Here is a 14,916-nt window from a genome sequence, read left to right as displayed (position 1 = left end):
GTATTCACACAGATGGCAAATATTAATGTGTCCTCTGCAACGCTTCTGTTCTGACCTGTGGAAGCTGGTGGAAATCTCAGAGCTGTTGTCTTTACCAGAGGTTCAGAAATAGCTGCTGTGCCAGAAAGGAAATTTACTTTCCAAGCCTGTAAAACAGGCAAAAAGGCTATTTATATAACACTTTATAAACAACAGGTTTACAGGCTGTCTTCGGATTTCATGACTTGTTTGAAGAGAGGATTAATCACCCAGTATTTCACAAAGAGTTTTGCAAGTATGGTCTGGTGTTTGACAAAAACTTGATGGTAATAATGATGGTAATAAGATACAAATACTTCTAATGTGCAAGTTAGTTGTTTCCACTGTGTAGATTGGAACATTTTTTTTGTTAGCACAATCGTGCCAGTATATTTTGGTGTACACAGATGACTCCTCTTGCACTGTTCACTATTCTAATTGCAAAGTCTGCAATAATATCTAAAGAAACTGCAAGCTTCTGTTCACTATTGCTATTGATTCATTGTGAAGCTGCCTTAGAAAACAGACCTTTTTATAGTGACCAGTGTTCCCTGAGCTACAGATTAAAAATAAAAAAATAAAAAATCAGTCTGTCATCTTCCAGTTCGTATACTGAGGAGACAGGTCTGATCAGGTTTTGCATTGTGTGCATATTTGGTGTAGAAGTAGGACCTCAAAGGATGCTAGTTTGGGATGCAGAGTGGGGAACAGTCAGAAGGCTAAGGATACATCTGTGAACAAGAAAACAGAATGAGTTGAATGAAGGATTGAACAGCTAGTAAGTGAAAGAGCTTTAAATTAAAAAAATAAAAAATACCACAGGATGGTTTAACAGAAGAGACTAATGAAAGAAGAAACAAAGAAAATGTGTAGGGGGACATAGGATAGGAATTGTAATGATATATTTTGCTATGCCAAAAAATAAACCAAACACCTAGCAAATCAAAAACGTAGCGTTAGGAGTTCAGACTGGAGATGTACAAATACTTAGATTTTTAAAGTGAAAGGAAAGTACCTTAATTGATTCATAAAGATAAGTTGAAATGCACCCTTTACGTTTTAGAAATGCATTCAGTTGTTTTAAAGCTAGCTATTTGGAAAACACTTTCCTAATAGGAGTATCTCTAGTGCTTTTCCTAATGGCTTTATTCACTCTTCAAAATAAAAGCCATGTAAATTGGGAGTGCATGGGCAATGGCAGTCTAGCTATCACTTTGCCTATATTTGTCTTCGACAGCCTTTGTAAAGGCACTTTCTGGGATCTGCAACAATCCATTGTTTCATCTACAGCTTGCAGTTCCTTGTGTAAGTCACAGGGCCCATGGTGATTAACAAAGATTTAGAGCATATCACAGTCATTTTAGAAAACAAGAAGGTAGCTTACCATAAAGAATTAGAGCAGAGTCTGTCCAACTGGTTTTATTGGTTCAATTGCTATGTCACACAGCATTTTGTTAGGTGAGTCTTTAGAATTGTTCTTAGTTTTCTTTCCATCCGTTCTGAGGGTTCAATGTTCATGTAGCAAGCAAGCTTCTTATCTTTGTGTCTGCAAGTGAACATTCCAGATGAAATTTGTGAATGAGATGTCAAGTTAATGAGCAAATATTTAATTTGGAATATCATTTGGAAAGTCTTTAAAATGCTAGTGTGTATTATTGTGCTTTAATTCTGTTTTCTTTCAGGTTCAGAAATGGGTTGTTTTCAGTTTAATATCATTTATCCTTAACACAAAGGTTGTATCAGTTGTTTTTTTTGTAAATGCATAGCCCTGGTATGTGTCTACTTGCTTTCTCCAGGCTTATTTTAAAACAGGCAATGTTATATTGCAGAGTGTATATAGGTATTCATGGTTTGGTTTCACACTGCTTGTCCAGTAGTGTTACAGGAAAACAGTAAAACTGCAGACTTCATGCACACTGAACAAAGAGTTTTTTGTTTTGCTTTTGCATTTTTTTTTTATTCTGCTTTATTCCTTACTGTGAGATATTAAGATAGACATCTTCTAGAGCACTTTTTGCTGAACCTTGGGATTCTATTATAATTCTAATGGGTTCCTACTAAATTTAACATACTGTGTTCACTAGCAGGGGTCAGGGAATCTGTTCCCCAATATTTTATACATTGCAATTCCTTATTATACTACTGAATACTGTTTTAGTAGCTAACAGACAAGAGTTAGTTCCCCCAAAGGTACTTTGTTTTGGTGTCACATTTTGCTCCAGTTCATCTTGGCTTATTCAAGAATATGTAATGCATCCAATTGATTACAAGATAGGAATTGTACAAGAGTTAAGTACTTTACACTGGATCGTGTCAAAATTATGATTTGGCCAAGGAAGCAAAAAGAATCACAAGAAAGATTTAATAGTCATTTTGCTAGTACTTGGGGTTCACATAATTCACATGAGGCAATGTTTCCCAAAAGGAAAGTAATAGCTAATAATTTACCACTATTAGCTGAGTACTAGATCAGAGGAAATTGGCAGTACTATTTTTCAGAATATTACGTGTAGCTTTTGGGGGTTATCAGGCTTCCTTCTCAGTAGTCTCAGTAAAATGAATTGCTTTTTTTGTTTGTTTTGTTTTTGTTTTCAGGTTTTAGACAATTCAAAAGTCTTCAGAAAGAATATCTTTGTTTTCCAAAGAAAACTCTCATGAGTTGGCCATGAGTTTCTGCTGTTCCCTTGGAATGTCTGCAATAGGGGCCACCCTTTCACTTAGAGCTATAGTAATACGAGCACTGGAGAGGGGTCACCAGCCTTTGAGTTCAGTGCCCTTTGTTGACTGGTTCTCTTTCTTGAGAGATGGGTTTAATTTTATTCTCAGAGTTTATTCTGAAAAAGGGGGAGATTTTCTATGGCTAATAATTAAACACTGTAAAGTCATCTTGTATGTGCACTAAATGTTTTCCTGTTTCCTGTAGTTAAAGCTTTTCATCTCAAATATGATGAAGTACGTCTGGATCCAAATGTACAGAAATGGGATGTAACAGTGTTAGAACTAAGCTACCATAAAAGACACTTGGACAGGCCAGTATTTCTACGCTTCTGGGAAACTTTGGACAGGTACATTTCCTGTTGAAAATCCTTTATGCTCATGCTTTTATGATGTTCAGTGGGAATGAAAAGGTACGGAAACAAGGCAATTGTATACAACTTAGACAGCTGAACAGTGTTTTATATTGAAAATATTTGTTTAGACTTTGCCTGACCATGCCCTGAAACATATACAGGTATATTTTCAATATAAACAAAATAATAGTAAGCTCCAAACTATAATGTGCGTGGATGTAAAGGAAGGGCAGTTACTGATGACCTATTAGTACAGTGATTCCCCCACCTCTCTTTAGGCAGAAGGAAAAGAGTGGAGAACAACTTAGGTGGTGCATTTTCCCGTTGTTCCCTTAGCCCTTCTCTTGGACTACAGTTCTGAGCTTTAAGAGCTCTACTCTTTTCTGTCTGTACCTCACTAGATGACAGTATAGCAAAGGTGAGAAACTACTTGAAGATAAAAGAGCTATGAAGTATAATCTTACTCTGATGCCTCTGAGTCCACAGCACCAGATAGAAGAGGAAGGTCACAGAAGATGTGGCATATAATGAGTTTTGGTGTAGTCTTTCTTTCCTCTGTATCTTTGGAGCTTTCCAAGTACTTAGTGCTGCCTTTCATGAGAAGTGAGGGATGGAGGAGCACCAGCAGCTTTGTGAAGAGCAGTGCTGCTTCTGACTTGGCTTTGCCATGGCTCATAACCCTCTCTGAATGAAAAGTTAATTGTAATATCTTTTTCATGTTTTAGAGAAGAAACTTGGTCATGAAGCAGCTGAAATATTGAGGGAAGAGAAAAGTCCATGCATTTAATGAATGTTTAATCTTTTCATGTTGATTGCACAGCGAACTGCTTGAATGATTGAGTGGACTTCAAAAAGAAAAGTCCAGTGGGAATTGTCTAAATGATTCTGAACATCAAACTTTCTATGCTTTTTATTTAAGTCCCAGCTAAACTATATATCTGAATTCCCAGAATGAGCTGGAGTTATCTTTAGCAACGGTTTTCAAATGCTAGAATCCTTTTGATGCCCCGGATGATGTGAATTTTCTTCAAAGCAAACATTTTAGCTGACTATCTTGCAGTGGGACAAATACCGTGCATAATAAAGCCTTATGGCTTATAAGACATTGCATCTCTTTAGCAACTCGCTAGTGCTCTAAGAATTTAGTTTTAACAAAGTCTGTGTTATTCCTGAGAGACAAAATTTCTATAGATACCAAAAAATAGTAATTTTGTTTCCTGTTCTTTTTATTTTTAAGGTATATGGTGAAGCATAAATCTCACTTGAGATTCTGAATCCTTCAGCTGCCATTTATTTCATGGAGTATGGATTAAGAACAATGAAAGAGGCTCCAGTTCGGAGACCAGAGCTCGCACTATGTAATACGTCAAGAACTTTACGAATGAAGAAGGGTCACAGTTGAAACTTTTTATAAAATCTGTTTTGGATGCTTCATGCTATGGCAGGTTGATACCTGTCCTTATTCAGAAGCAAAGGGGTTTTGCTTAAAACTATTTTTTTAATGTTGTTAGCCTCCTAGTCTGCAATCCAAATTGTATATTTTGATAGCAGCAGTTTCTTCTCTGTTTTGTTAAATTAGACACATTTTAAAACAATGTGTTTTGTTCCTTATTAGAAAATAGATTGATCTCCACTGCAGGTTACAAATGTGTGTGTGCCTGTGCGCGTGTGCGCACGTGTGTGTATATATATGTGTGCGTGTCTATATATATATGTATAAAAAAGTGATAGACACACTAACGCACACATACATGTTACCAAGGCTTTCTAAACCACTTAGCTTCTGAGCTTAGTTTTGGTTTTCTTTGCTTATTGTTTCACTTATTGAAAATATTTTGTTGTGAATGATACTACATTTTAGTCGGTAGGACTTGCAAACTGAGCAAAAGTAAGATTGTTTTGGATAAATCAAAATGTCAACCTGTATGTGTATATTCTGTCAGTCTTTGAAAAAGGGAAGATGAAAAATCTAGAAATTTCTTTTGGATTTGTAATGTCCCAGTTTACTAAATCTTTAAACTTTATTACAAATACCTTCAGGTCATGGTAATTTTAAATCTCCATTCTCCAGAGTTCTCTTTATTTAAACTGAAAGCGTTCCTGTGTACATTCCCATCTATCAAAATACCTTCATATGAGTTTAAATGTTACCTGGATTAAACAACGAATAGAAAGGGAGAGAGTTTGGATTTTTTTTTTCCTGAAACAACCACCACAAGGATGGAATCATTTTAACTTCTTTGCATTTGTACCTCTAATATCACCACTAATATTATTTTCTTGTGAGGAAAGTAGCCCAGTTTATGTTTACGGAAGCTGTCGTTTTCTGATATGAGTGATAATATGGTCTCCTAACAGTCCTGCATTAGAGCGGAAAATGAACTTACTCCACTTACCAAAGACCAGATTTGCTCGAGCTACAGTATAACCGAGGCCAGAAGACCATGGTATTTGTATGGATTTATGGTATCTGTGTATCTATTTAATAACATTAAGTTGATGTTGCATACAAGTGGATGTAGAGAATGATTAAGTATTGTAACACCTGCATGGTTTTTTTTCTGGGATAGAAAATACATGTTTATATTCCTGTTCTTGAAATCCAAAACCATGTTTTTTAATATACTTTACATTTAAGGTTTGACAAAAGTAAAATGTTCTACCTATTCTACTTTAGTTTTGCTTTTTATTTGATGTTACCTTCATTTTTAATAAAACCAGAAGGCACATCTTCAGAGGTTTTTAAGATTGTCTTAAATTTATATGAGGACTGTGAGGTCTGAAAGGGTTTTAATAATATGTTTCTATCCCTGCTGTATCAGGATTACTATCTTTAAATTTAGCCAATTATCTTAATGGAAATAAAAACAAACAAACAACAACAACACCAAGATTAGAAGTTGTCACTGGATTTTTGAACAGATTCTGCAAAGTGGCTGAGAGCAAGCAAAGCAGAGCTTGTTTAAAATATGCTAGAAAGTTCTATTTGCACGGGCGCTTTGGTCAGTACCAAGTGACTGTTTTTCTTAATGCCTAAGCTTTATTAAAGGAGTATCAGTGTCATATATGAGTGAGCTAAAAACATTCTATATGTTGGTTTAGCCTGTGCTATAGTTACAAAAACTGGCTATCAACAGCACAGTAAGTACCATAAGGAAGCTGCAAACCTAGGGTTTGTTACTGTTTAAATAGAGGGATATAACGTGTGGCTTTTTTGACGCTGAAATGTTCCAATTAGAAATGGAATCTTTTTCAGACTTAGTACTTTACAGTACTAAAGAAAAAATTACAGTTTTAAAGAAACTTCTACAATGGGCAGCGAATTTACAAACCAAACTTGGAAGAGAAGTCTGCTTCATGTATGCACTTGTGGTATAGAGTCTATACATTGGTCTTAATACATGCAAACTCCAATTATATTTTCTCTGCCCTATATTTTACTTGCATTTTAAAAGCTTGTGTAATCCTGTGTCCAATATTATACAGAGAAGATGGCCTGATGTAAATTTTTGTATATATTGGGAGTAAATCCTCAGAAACTAGTGAAGTTATAGATGTGAAGGTGGCAGAAGAGCAAAATCCATGGAATCTTTGTATCAACTGTGCCACTTCCTATGGATTGAGCACACACTTTTAACATCTTCATGTTTTTGTACTTGCAGGCAATTTACAACACAAGTTGTAAAGTGTATATTGTGAAGGAGATGGCACCTGATCATCTCTGATCGTGCGTCTTTATCAGTCATAAAAGTAGTGATGTTTATAAAATGAGCCATTTCACAATCAGATTCCTGCTGACATTATTGGAAGTTTAATTAGGTTGTCAGAGAGCAGCATTCCTGCTGCCTTCAGAAATATCTGCACATAGATTATGAAACTACTTGGACTTGAAAATTTAGCCTTACAGCAGCGTTTTGCAACACAGCTGGATTTTTAGACACTTATGTTATGCTTAATTTATCTACAAGTTAATGTAGAGTAATAAAGAAAACTGATGCTAAGAACTGGAGAAGCTGCAGGATCAGACATCTGTTTTAGTGAGCTGTATTCTTATTGTTGAGCAAATTTGACACTGCTTAGAAGTGTATAAAGTGTGTAAATTGTACTCAATTAAAATGTATAACTAAAACTGAGCTACTTTACTGGCTGTAGTTTATTGAATGGTAGAATGATACTAGCATGTGAATCAAATTGGCTGTTTCTATTAAATATCTTAAGTGTCATAGCTCCACACTGTTTCATAACTACAAGATGAATGAGATGAAACGCGATAAAACAAGATGAAAACTCTTTTGAAGTCTGCTCTTGGGCTCCTGTACTGTCAGCAGGTGATTATTTCTTTTGGTGGCAAGGTTGTAGGGGCCAGTAGGGGTAGCTGAAGTAATGATTTTATATTAAGAGCTAAAATACCTGTGATTTATACTCTTTGAGCTTTCTGAATGTTACACTAAACAAAAGCAAAGCAGGAATTTGTCGTAAGGTAAAGTAGGACAACTGCTTTTTGAAATGGACTTGCATACCTGAATAAATTGCAGATCAGCATCTTCCATTGAATAGGCTCAGCTATTCAGTTATTACCTGGGAACTTTTGTAGCAAGATAGTTTCACAAATAGGCACTAAAGTCATTGCTAGAAATAGACAACTTAGAGAACTGTTCTGCAATGCTGTAAACCTTTTTATTTTTGAATGTAGAAGAAAATGTAGATAGCAGATTGTGTTAAGTTGCCCTTGATTGTAAGTTCAACTATGTGGTATTTGTCAGATAAGCCTTGCTCAGAACAGAAAATTTGTTTTTGGCTCTTGTTTGATATACAGGGTATAAAATATTACCATTCTCCACAGGGACCTACAAAAATAAGTTTTATTAGTACAGCTTTCATTCTTTTGCTGGTGAAATAAGCACTTAGTTGCTAATTCTTGAAAACACTACACACAAAAAAAAATGCTGGTCAAAATTAATGGCTTAGTGATTTTAAAATTTAATGTCATGAATGCATTTTAATTCAAAAGCCATAACTAATGCCAAGTACTTTATTAGAGCAATGAGTTCATGAAAAATTAAAATCCCTGCCTGAAGAAACTGTTGGCCAAGTAGGTTACAGTTCAGCTGATCTATGGAAAAATGTGTCACAAACTGGAATCTCTGAATGTCATATTCTGAATTGTTCATTTGTTACTTAATTGTTTTGAAGAACTGTGGCAGCTTTGCTTTTATTTCCTGAACAGATACGTACTTCAGTAGCGATTGTACAGTTTACCTTCTTTGGTTATTTATGCACTCTTTTTACCTTCAGACTGTTAACATGACATGATAACTCTGAAACAGATATTGAAAATAGATCGCTTCAAATATGAAAATGCTTAAATGGAGCTAATGTACTTGACAACCATGAAGATGGTTTCCTACTGCAACTATGATCCAGTGAGTTGACATGGAGTCAGTTGTTCAGCTGTCATTGATGTCTGTAGATCATTCTTCTCCTAGTGTTGATGCTACCATAGAGTAAATTTGAGAATAATATTTAATCAAGCAAAATGCATTGGTAGGGTAGCACACAGCAATAGGCTGTGCTTCTGCAAAGACTGATTTACTGCATTCATTTGTCTTTCAAGATTTTTTCTATATTTCTTTTATAAGACTGCTAATGCAAAGAACAATCTCAGATGTTTGAAACTTCAATGCAGAGACTAGTTCACATGTAAAACTGAAACATATGAGGTGATACATAAAATCTATAAGAAAAGTAGCATGGTTCTTGGTTTTTATTTGCATCTGAAAATTCTTTTGCTGTAGTTCGTTTTCATTTAAATTCAGAAAAACTCTTTATTTGCTTCACAAGGTTTCTGCATGTGTCAATGAAATCAGAGGTAAGTCTTTGAGTTGCTTTAAGGTTTGGTTAAAGAGTTTGTAAATTATAAACTCTGGCCTTTGTTAATGGGCCCAGAACATACCAGTGGTTTTGAAGGTTCAAGTTGAAATAAAATATTTTCAGAAACTGGGACAGCCACCACTCAATGAAAGGAGAAGACAAACTTCTCATAAGGTTAAAACTTTAAACTAACAAAACTGTCATGAAGTTGTGCTTAGTGACTTTTTTTTTTTTGATAAATCTTAAGTTGTTGAAATGTCATGCCACTTGACCTAGTATTTAAGATCTGCACTGTATTGGTGACATTTTTAGACTTAATAGCTTGGTATCAGCTGAAGTCCACCTTTTGAAAATTGTTAGCGAAAATGTCCTGCAGAGTTTCCATGATGAGTTGGTTTTCTAAATGTAGGAGTCAAATTCTTCATGAAAGAAGAAGCAAAGGAAAGCATGTTTCTCTCAGCACTGCTCCACTGGTTTAAATGATAACACTGCTGAAGATCGTGTGAATAACACAGCGAGGCATTAGAGTGGAAGACCAGTTACTCCAGAACATGATGTATAGCCGCTTTGAATCGGAGCTACTTTCAGCCATGAATCTACCTAACTTTGTTTAAATTCACTTGTTGCATCTTGTGTCAAACTTAGATTGCAGATTGCGCTGCAGAGTGGAGGTCTTTTTGTTCTGTAATAAAACCTTTATGAAAGAGCCTCTGTTTTATGCATGTTGGAAGTAATTAGTCTGGTTGCTGAGAAGCTGCTAAAAAAGGAATAATGAGGTTAAAGATGCAAGAAAATATGTAGACAGAAAAGCTTCCTAAAGAAAGATTATGAAACTGAAAGACTTCCTCAACTGATTGTGCAGGCAGCATTATTCTGTGTGCAGTGGATTAATACCCTAAATTGCTTTCCCAATAGTCCAATTTAACTTCATCTAATGGTGTGGTTCTGTAGATACACTCCATCATATGAAAAAATCTCCCTTGAATTTGATTAATTTTAATTTTTGATCTTGATTTCTTTGGCTTTGGTCAGTACCTGGTCTGTTCATCTAGCTTCCCATTCCCCCAGGAATCAAAGCAGTTGGATGATCTTTGAAATACAAAACTTAAACACATTTAACTTCGTCTTTATTTGCATATATTTACATTCACATTATTCTGCTGAGGAGAAATGTGCATCCCTCATGATGCATGCTGTAATTTTTTACATGCTAGTTTTGTATTGCATCACAATTGAGGTACAGTGGTCTTCATATGTTGAATTTTTTTTTCTGGAACAGAAGTTTGACATTTGGGCATACAACATGAGATGATCAATGTAGTAACAAAGCTACATAAGAAATTATGACTAAGGAGAACTCTGTATTTAATATTTTAGCTCTCATGAATCTTATTTATGCAGTTTGATGCAGACTAAAAGAAAGCTGTGCTCTCTTGCCATTCCTGAGAGTAAGAAATAGCCTTTGAGAATTTCAGCAGAGCAAAATCTGTTTGGGGGGAAAATATCCTAAATGCATTGAATATGTCAGGGATTTATTCTTTTCATAAATGTCACAGAGGTACCTTCAAAAACAATCTTGTCTTCTGCACAGTCCGCAAGTCAAAATGGTGCTAAATTTGCTGTTAGTAGACCAGTCATTCTTAGTGCATCATGTTGTGCAACATTTTTTTAAAATGTTTCTTCTTTTGTATACTGGAATCATGGCTTATACTATTAGTTCTGGGATGAGTACCTTCAGTTACAATGTTACCAGTCACAGTAGGAAGGACCCTGGGGCAGGTATCTTCTAATTTTTCGCTCCTTAAGTGTACACTATCTCTTGCAACAGGAAATAATGACCATTGCAGGTGGTAGTGCATCTGGGAAGAGATCTATTACAGAAAAATGGGGGAAATTATGGTCAGTGCTTAACTGGAGGTAGGGGGCACAATAATTCAAAAGCATATTAAGTAATAGGCTGCTAACCCTGTAAACCATCATTGACCATATTGTATCCATGTCAAGCACATTTTTGTGATAGTAAAACATTAGACAAAGTTTATATTTGGAATAGAGATGTCTGGCTTTCTTTAATGCAGCTCTTAATGTTCCATACCACACTTAGCAATGCAGCATATGGCATTGTCTGCAGACTGAAAGACTCCTTAAAAACCAGCAATAACCTTGAAGCTTTTAGTAACAAGACAGAGAAATGGAGGTTCTGCTGAGTTGTAAAATGATGATAAGGTGAGGAGGTTCAGGAACATCAAAAGAGCCATATTTCTACAGTCGCTCCAGGCAACTATGATTTAGCTGAGCTTAACTTTTTGTTTATTTTGCTGAGTTTTTAGGCTCTGGAGGTTACAGAAAGTGATAGGTGCTTTCTCTGTTAACTGAAATGTCATAAGTCTATATGGGAACTTTCAGGTTGAAATTTCCATGCTGAAAAATGGTAAAAACTTTTTCTTCATGTCATTTCTTTTATTAGAATGTGCAACTGAAACAGTTTTGATGAAAGTTGTCTGATTCAGCTAACTATTGCATGTTTCTCCTTGGGTAAGCTAGCCAACAATGCAAAACCCTAATTTAGGTCATGGGGTAAATGTAACCTGACATAGTTTATGTTACTGGAGTATGTAGCTAATGACAGCAGTTTGTCTGCTATTTGAAATTGATCTCCATGTAAGAAAAAAAAAGGTGTCTAAGTTTGAAAAACCTGAAAGTTAACACCTGTGTTGAAAAACAGTTGCTTGCACAGATTCATTTTGCATCAGCAATGCATAACATGATTGATATAAATTATTTTGTAAAGTATTGATTTTGAGTTGGATTATTTTCTATCTTTAACATTTCTAGGAATTCATTACTTCTTCCCAATTACACTAGTGCTTGACAACTTTTGTCTTCCTGCGAAGGTAGCAAGTCCAAACATCATGTCATATATGTATATATATACACCTGGAAGGCAAAAATTCAGTCTGCCTGCTGGAGAGTGTGAAAGATTGCTATTGACTTACACTTCTAAATGGATGCCTTGTACACTGTAAGAGAAATGCTGTGCTATTAACTTTTACCTTCCTCTTAAACCTCTTAACTTCAATTATATGAAATTGTGTGTGTGTATTTCAACAGAATAATAAATCTGATTTGGTGAAGTTGTGGGATAAAAGGCAAACCCTAATGTCATTGTGTTATGGAGAGTTAATAAGATTTATCTATAATTTTCCATAGCTGCCTTTTTAACTGTTGTGCTCACAAAAGAGAGTGAAAAAAGAAAATTATTTATTCTAAATCGAGTATTTTAAGTGTTAAATTTTTCTAACTAAAATAGATAAGGAAATTCTAAACAGTATGCAATGACAGGAAATGATCTGTAGACTCTTGTATCACTATGAGTATAAATATACTCATTAAAACTGCCACACTGTGGCAATTTTAATTTGGACTACCTCTAGTCTGAAAACAGTCTGGTGAGTTTGTGGAGTTCCTGTTACAGTTCTTTAATTCAAGAGGAATGTGGATCATGCTCTCCAAGCCTGGTCTGTGATGAGGAAGCGCAAGCAAACTAAGTGGGTAATGCCCAGGTTTTCTGTCAGAATGTGTTCCTCATCGAAACTGCCGCACCGATGTAGAAGCTTGTTCTAGAGTCTGCATAAAATGGCTGACAGGGACCAACATTCTTGTTTTGTTGCTGTTTGCCTGTGTGTGTGTGTTTGTTTTCTATGAAATGTAAATTAGGTTCTTACTATAGGGCTTTAATCCTTCCGGATAAGTGAGAGGCTTGGTAGTCTTAGCCTAAAACTTGCGTACATCTGTAGCCTTCATCTTGACTCTGATCCTGCTGTGGTGGTGTTGGCACTTTGTGGGTAATGTAAGCACTGTTAATTGGCCACTTGGGGAACTTCTCTGTTATGTAAAACATTTTTTTAAATGGAGGTTGTATTCAGGTTTATACAGATAGTAACTATTACATTCTGTTTTCAGGGATACACATGTATTTTATCCACACTTTTCTAAAAAGGGTGCCGTTACATTTTTTTTTTTCTTCTTCTTTTATATTGTTGGTTTCTCCTCTTTTGACTCAACTCTCCATTTGACTTCAGTGTTAGTTATTTCATCACTGGAAGAGAAATTAACATGTTTTCTTTGAAGGCTCAGGGATGATCTGCTCTGCCTTCTGGCATATAAAAAGTATGTGTCTTCTCTACAGACACCAAGTTCATCAGGATGTGTGGTGACAGGACAAGAGGCAAGGGACAGGTTGCTTCAGGAGAAACTAGGCAAAACCAAACAAACTTGGAAGAGCAATTTAATTTAAGACTGGGTTGCCCACGGAAGCGGTAGAAATGTTTCCTGACTAGAAGTGCTCAGGATTTGGTTTAACTGGGCCCTGGATAACCTCATCTAAGGTTCTGCTGGTGTTCAACAGAAGGTTGGACCGGGCATCTCCGAAGAGCTGGAACTTTCCATGGGGCAGGTGGATGCGGGCCTGCTGGGGGAAGGGGCGCCTCAGGCCTGGCCTGGGCCTCCGCCCAGGGGCCTGGCCTGGCCCTTAGGGCTCCACTCCCCTCGGAGCTGCTGCCCTCACCCCCCCGCTCTCCCCCATCACAGACCACCAGCTCCACTGCCCTGCGGCAATTCTAACAAAACTGAAGTTTTCCCCTCTCCCCTGACTGCCATGTCGGTGGGGTACCTGGCCAGGGGAGCAGGAGGCACCTGGGCAAAGAGGAAGGCGGTAAGTTCTGGCTGGGTTTTGTCTCCTCAGATTACTCAGTCAGTTTCTGTTTACTGGAAGATGGTGGCATTTAAATGTTGTTCTGATTAATCTTCTAGTAATGGCCAGGAAGATTTTCCTATGTAAATATTAACAATCGGGATTATTTGCTGGTAGTTTCCCTTGCCAATTACTAGCTTCAGTTAATTCACGTCTTGGTGTGTGAAGCACTTGCAAGAGTAATGCACCAGTAACTAAACGCTTTTATGTGGAGAAGCACTTGTAAGAGTCCAAATTTTCAGATCCACATTGAGTAAATTACTTTATACATTACAAAATATAATGTCTTCAAATATTAACTATGATTTTTTTCCTTCCATTATCAAGAGAACCACAATGTATTTAATTGATTTAATGTAAATATAAATATTTTGAGAATAATCAGTGTGTCTAGTCCTGTCTAAATGAATGTTTCTGTAAACCTTCCTTCAAATCACTGTGGAATACTTTTGTATGTGGAAGTGAAAACCATACCTTAAAAATAAGAATTAAAGAACAGCTATTTATAGAATTTTTATGCATTATTTGCGGACTTACCAGGATGATTTAGAAAGGTAACTTCCAATATAATTGGCCCTCACTTATTTTCATGATCCTTACATCTGAAACATATCAAAAGCAACTTGCTAATAGACTAAAATTATGATTTGTTATAGAAATGGTGGAGTTGAACCAAGTATTACTGCAAATTGGTGTGCTACTTGAAATAGTTGTAGAGATAGAAGTGTCCTTCACAGAGCAATTTATTTATATTCACAGGAAAAATAATTCTTGCCACATGACCAGTAGGCTGTTGGGGCACAGAACTGAAGTAAATTTAAGTTTTTAACTTAGTCGAGATTCATGCTGAATACATGAATATGCAATACTTCTGCATATATTTTGTTATATACCATATCTATATTTCACTATATTATATTGAATAATATACTTTGGAAAAAAAAGTATATGATGAGAGAATAATGTTAGTCATGAATTAGTTTGGAATCCAGAGAACTGAGGTGAAAATAGACATTGGAGGAGAAAACATGACAATCTTCTAGCTCTTTTTTCTTCTTCCAATCACCCCTGCACAACCCATGTATATCAACTCGATCTGAAATAGCTTTTTTTTTTTTTTTTTTTTTTAAATAGACCTACAAACTGCAGAGATCTGTTGATGTGGAAACCAGCATACACATGTGTTGTGGACCTGTGGACCTC

General features: G+C 36.0%; 1 protein-coding gene across 1 annotated transcript in view; it reads left to right on the top strand.

Annotated features, from left to right (window-relative positions):
- CDC73 (cell division cycle 73) overlaps nt 1-10,848 on the top strand; it is a 101,957-nt gene extending 91,109 nt beyond the window's left edge. Inside the window, exons 16-17 of the mRNA XM_035333352.1 lie at nt 2,942-3,083; nt 4,327-10,848. Coding sequence (XP_035189243.1) covers nt 2,942-3,083; nt 4,327-4,363 — 179 coding nt within the window. The 3' untranslated portion in view covers nt 4,364-10,848. The remainder of the gene's footprint in view (nt 1-2,941; nt 3,084-4,326) is intronic.
- The last annotated feature ends 4,068 nt before the right edge of the window (nt 10,849-14,916 follow it).

This window comes from Oxyura jamaicensis, chromosome 8 (assembly GCF_011077185.1).
Source record: "Oxyura jamaicensis isolate SHBP4307 breed ruddy duck chromosome 8, BPBGC_Ojam_1.0, whole genome shotgun sequence".
Classification (NCBI taxonomy): domain Eukaryota; kingdom Metazoa; phylum Chordata; class Aves; order Anseriformes; family Anatidae; genus Oxyura; species Oxyura jamaicensis.
This window is presented reverse-complemented; position numbering and strand designations above follow the sequence as displayed.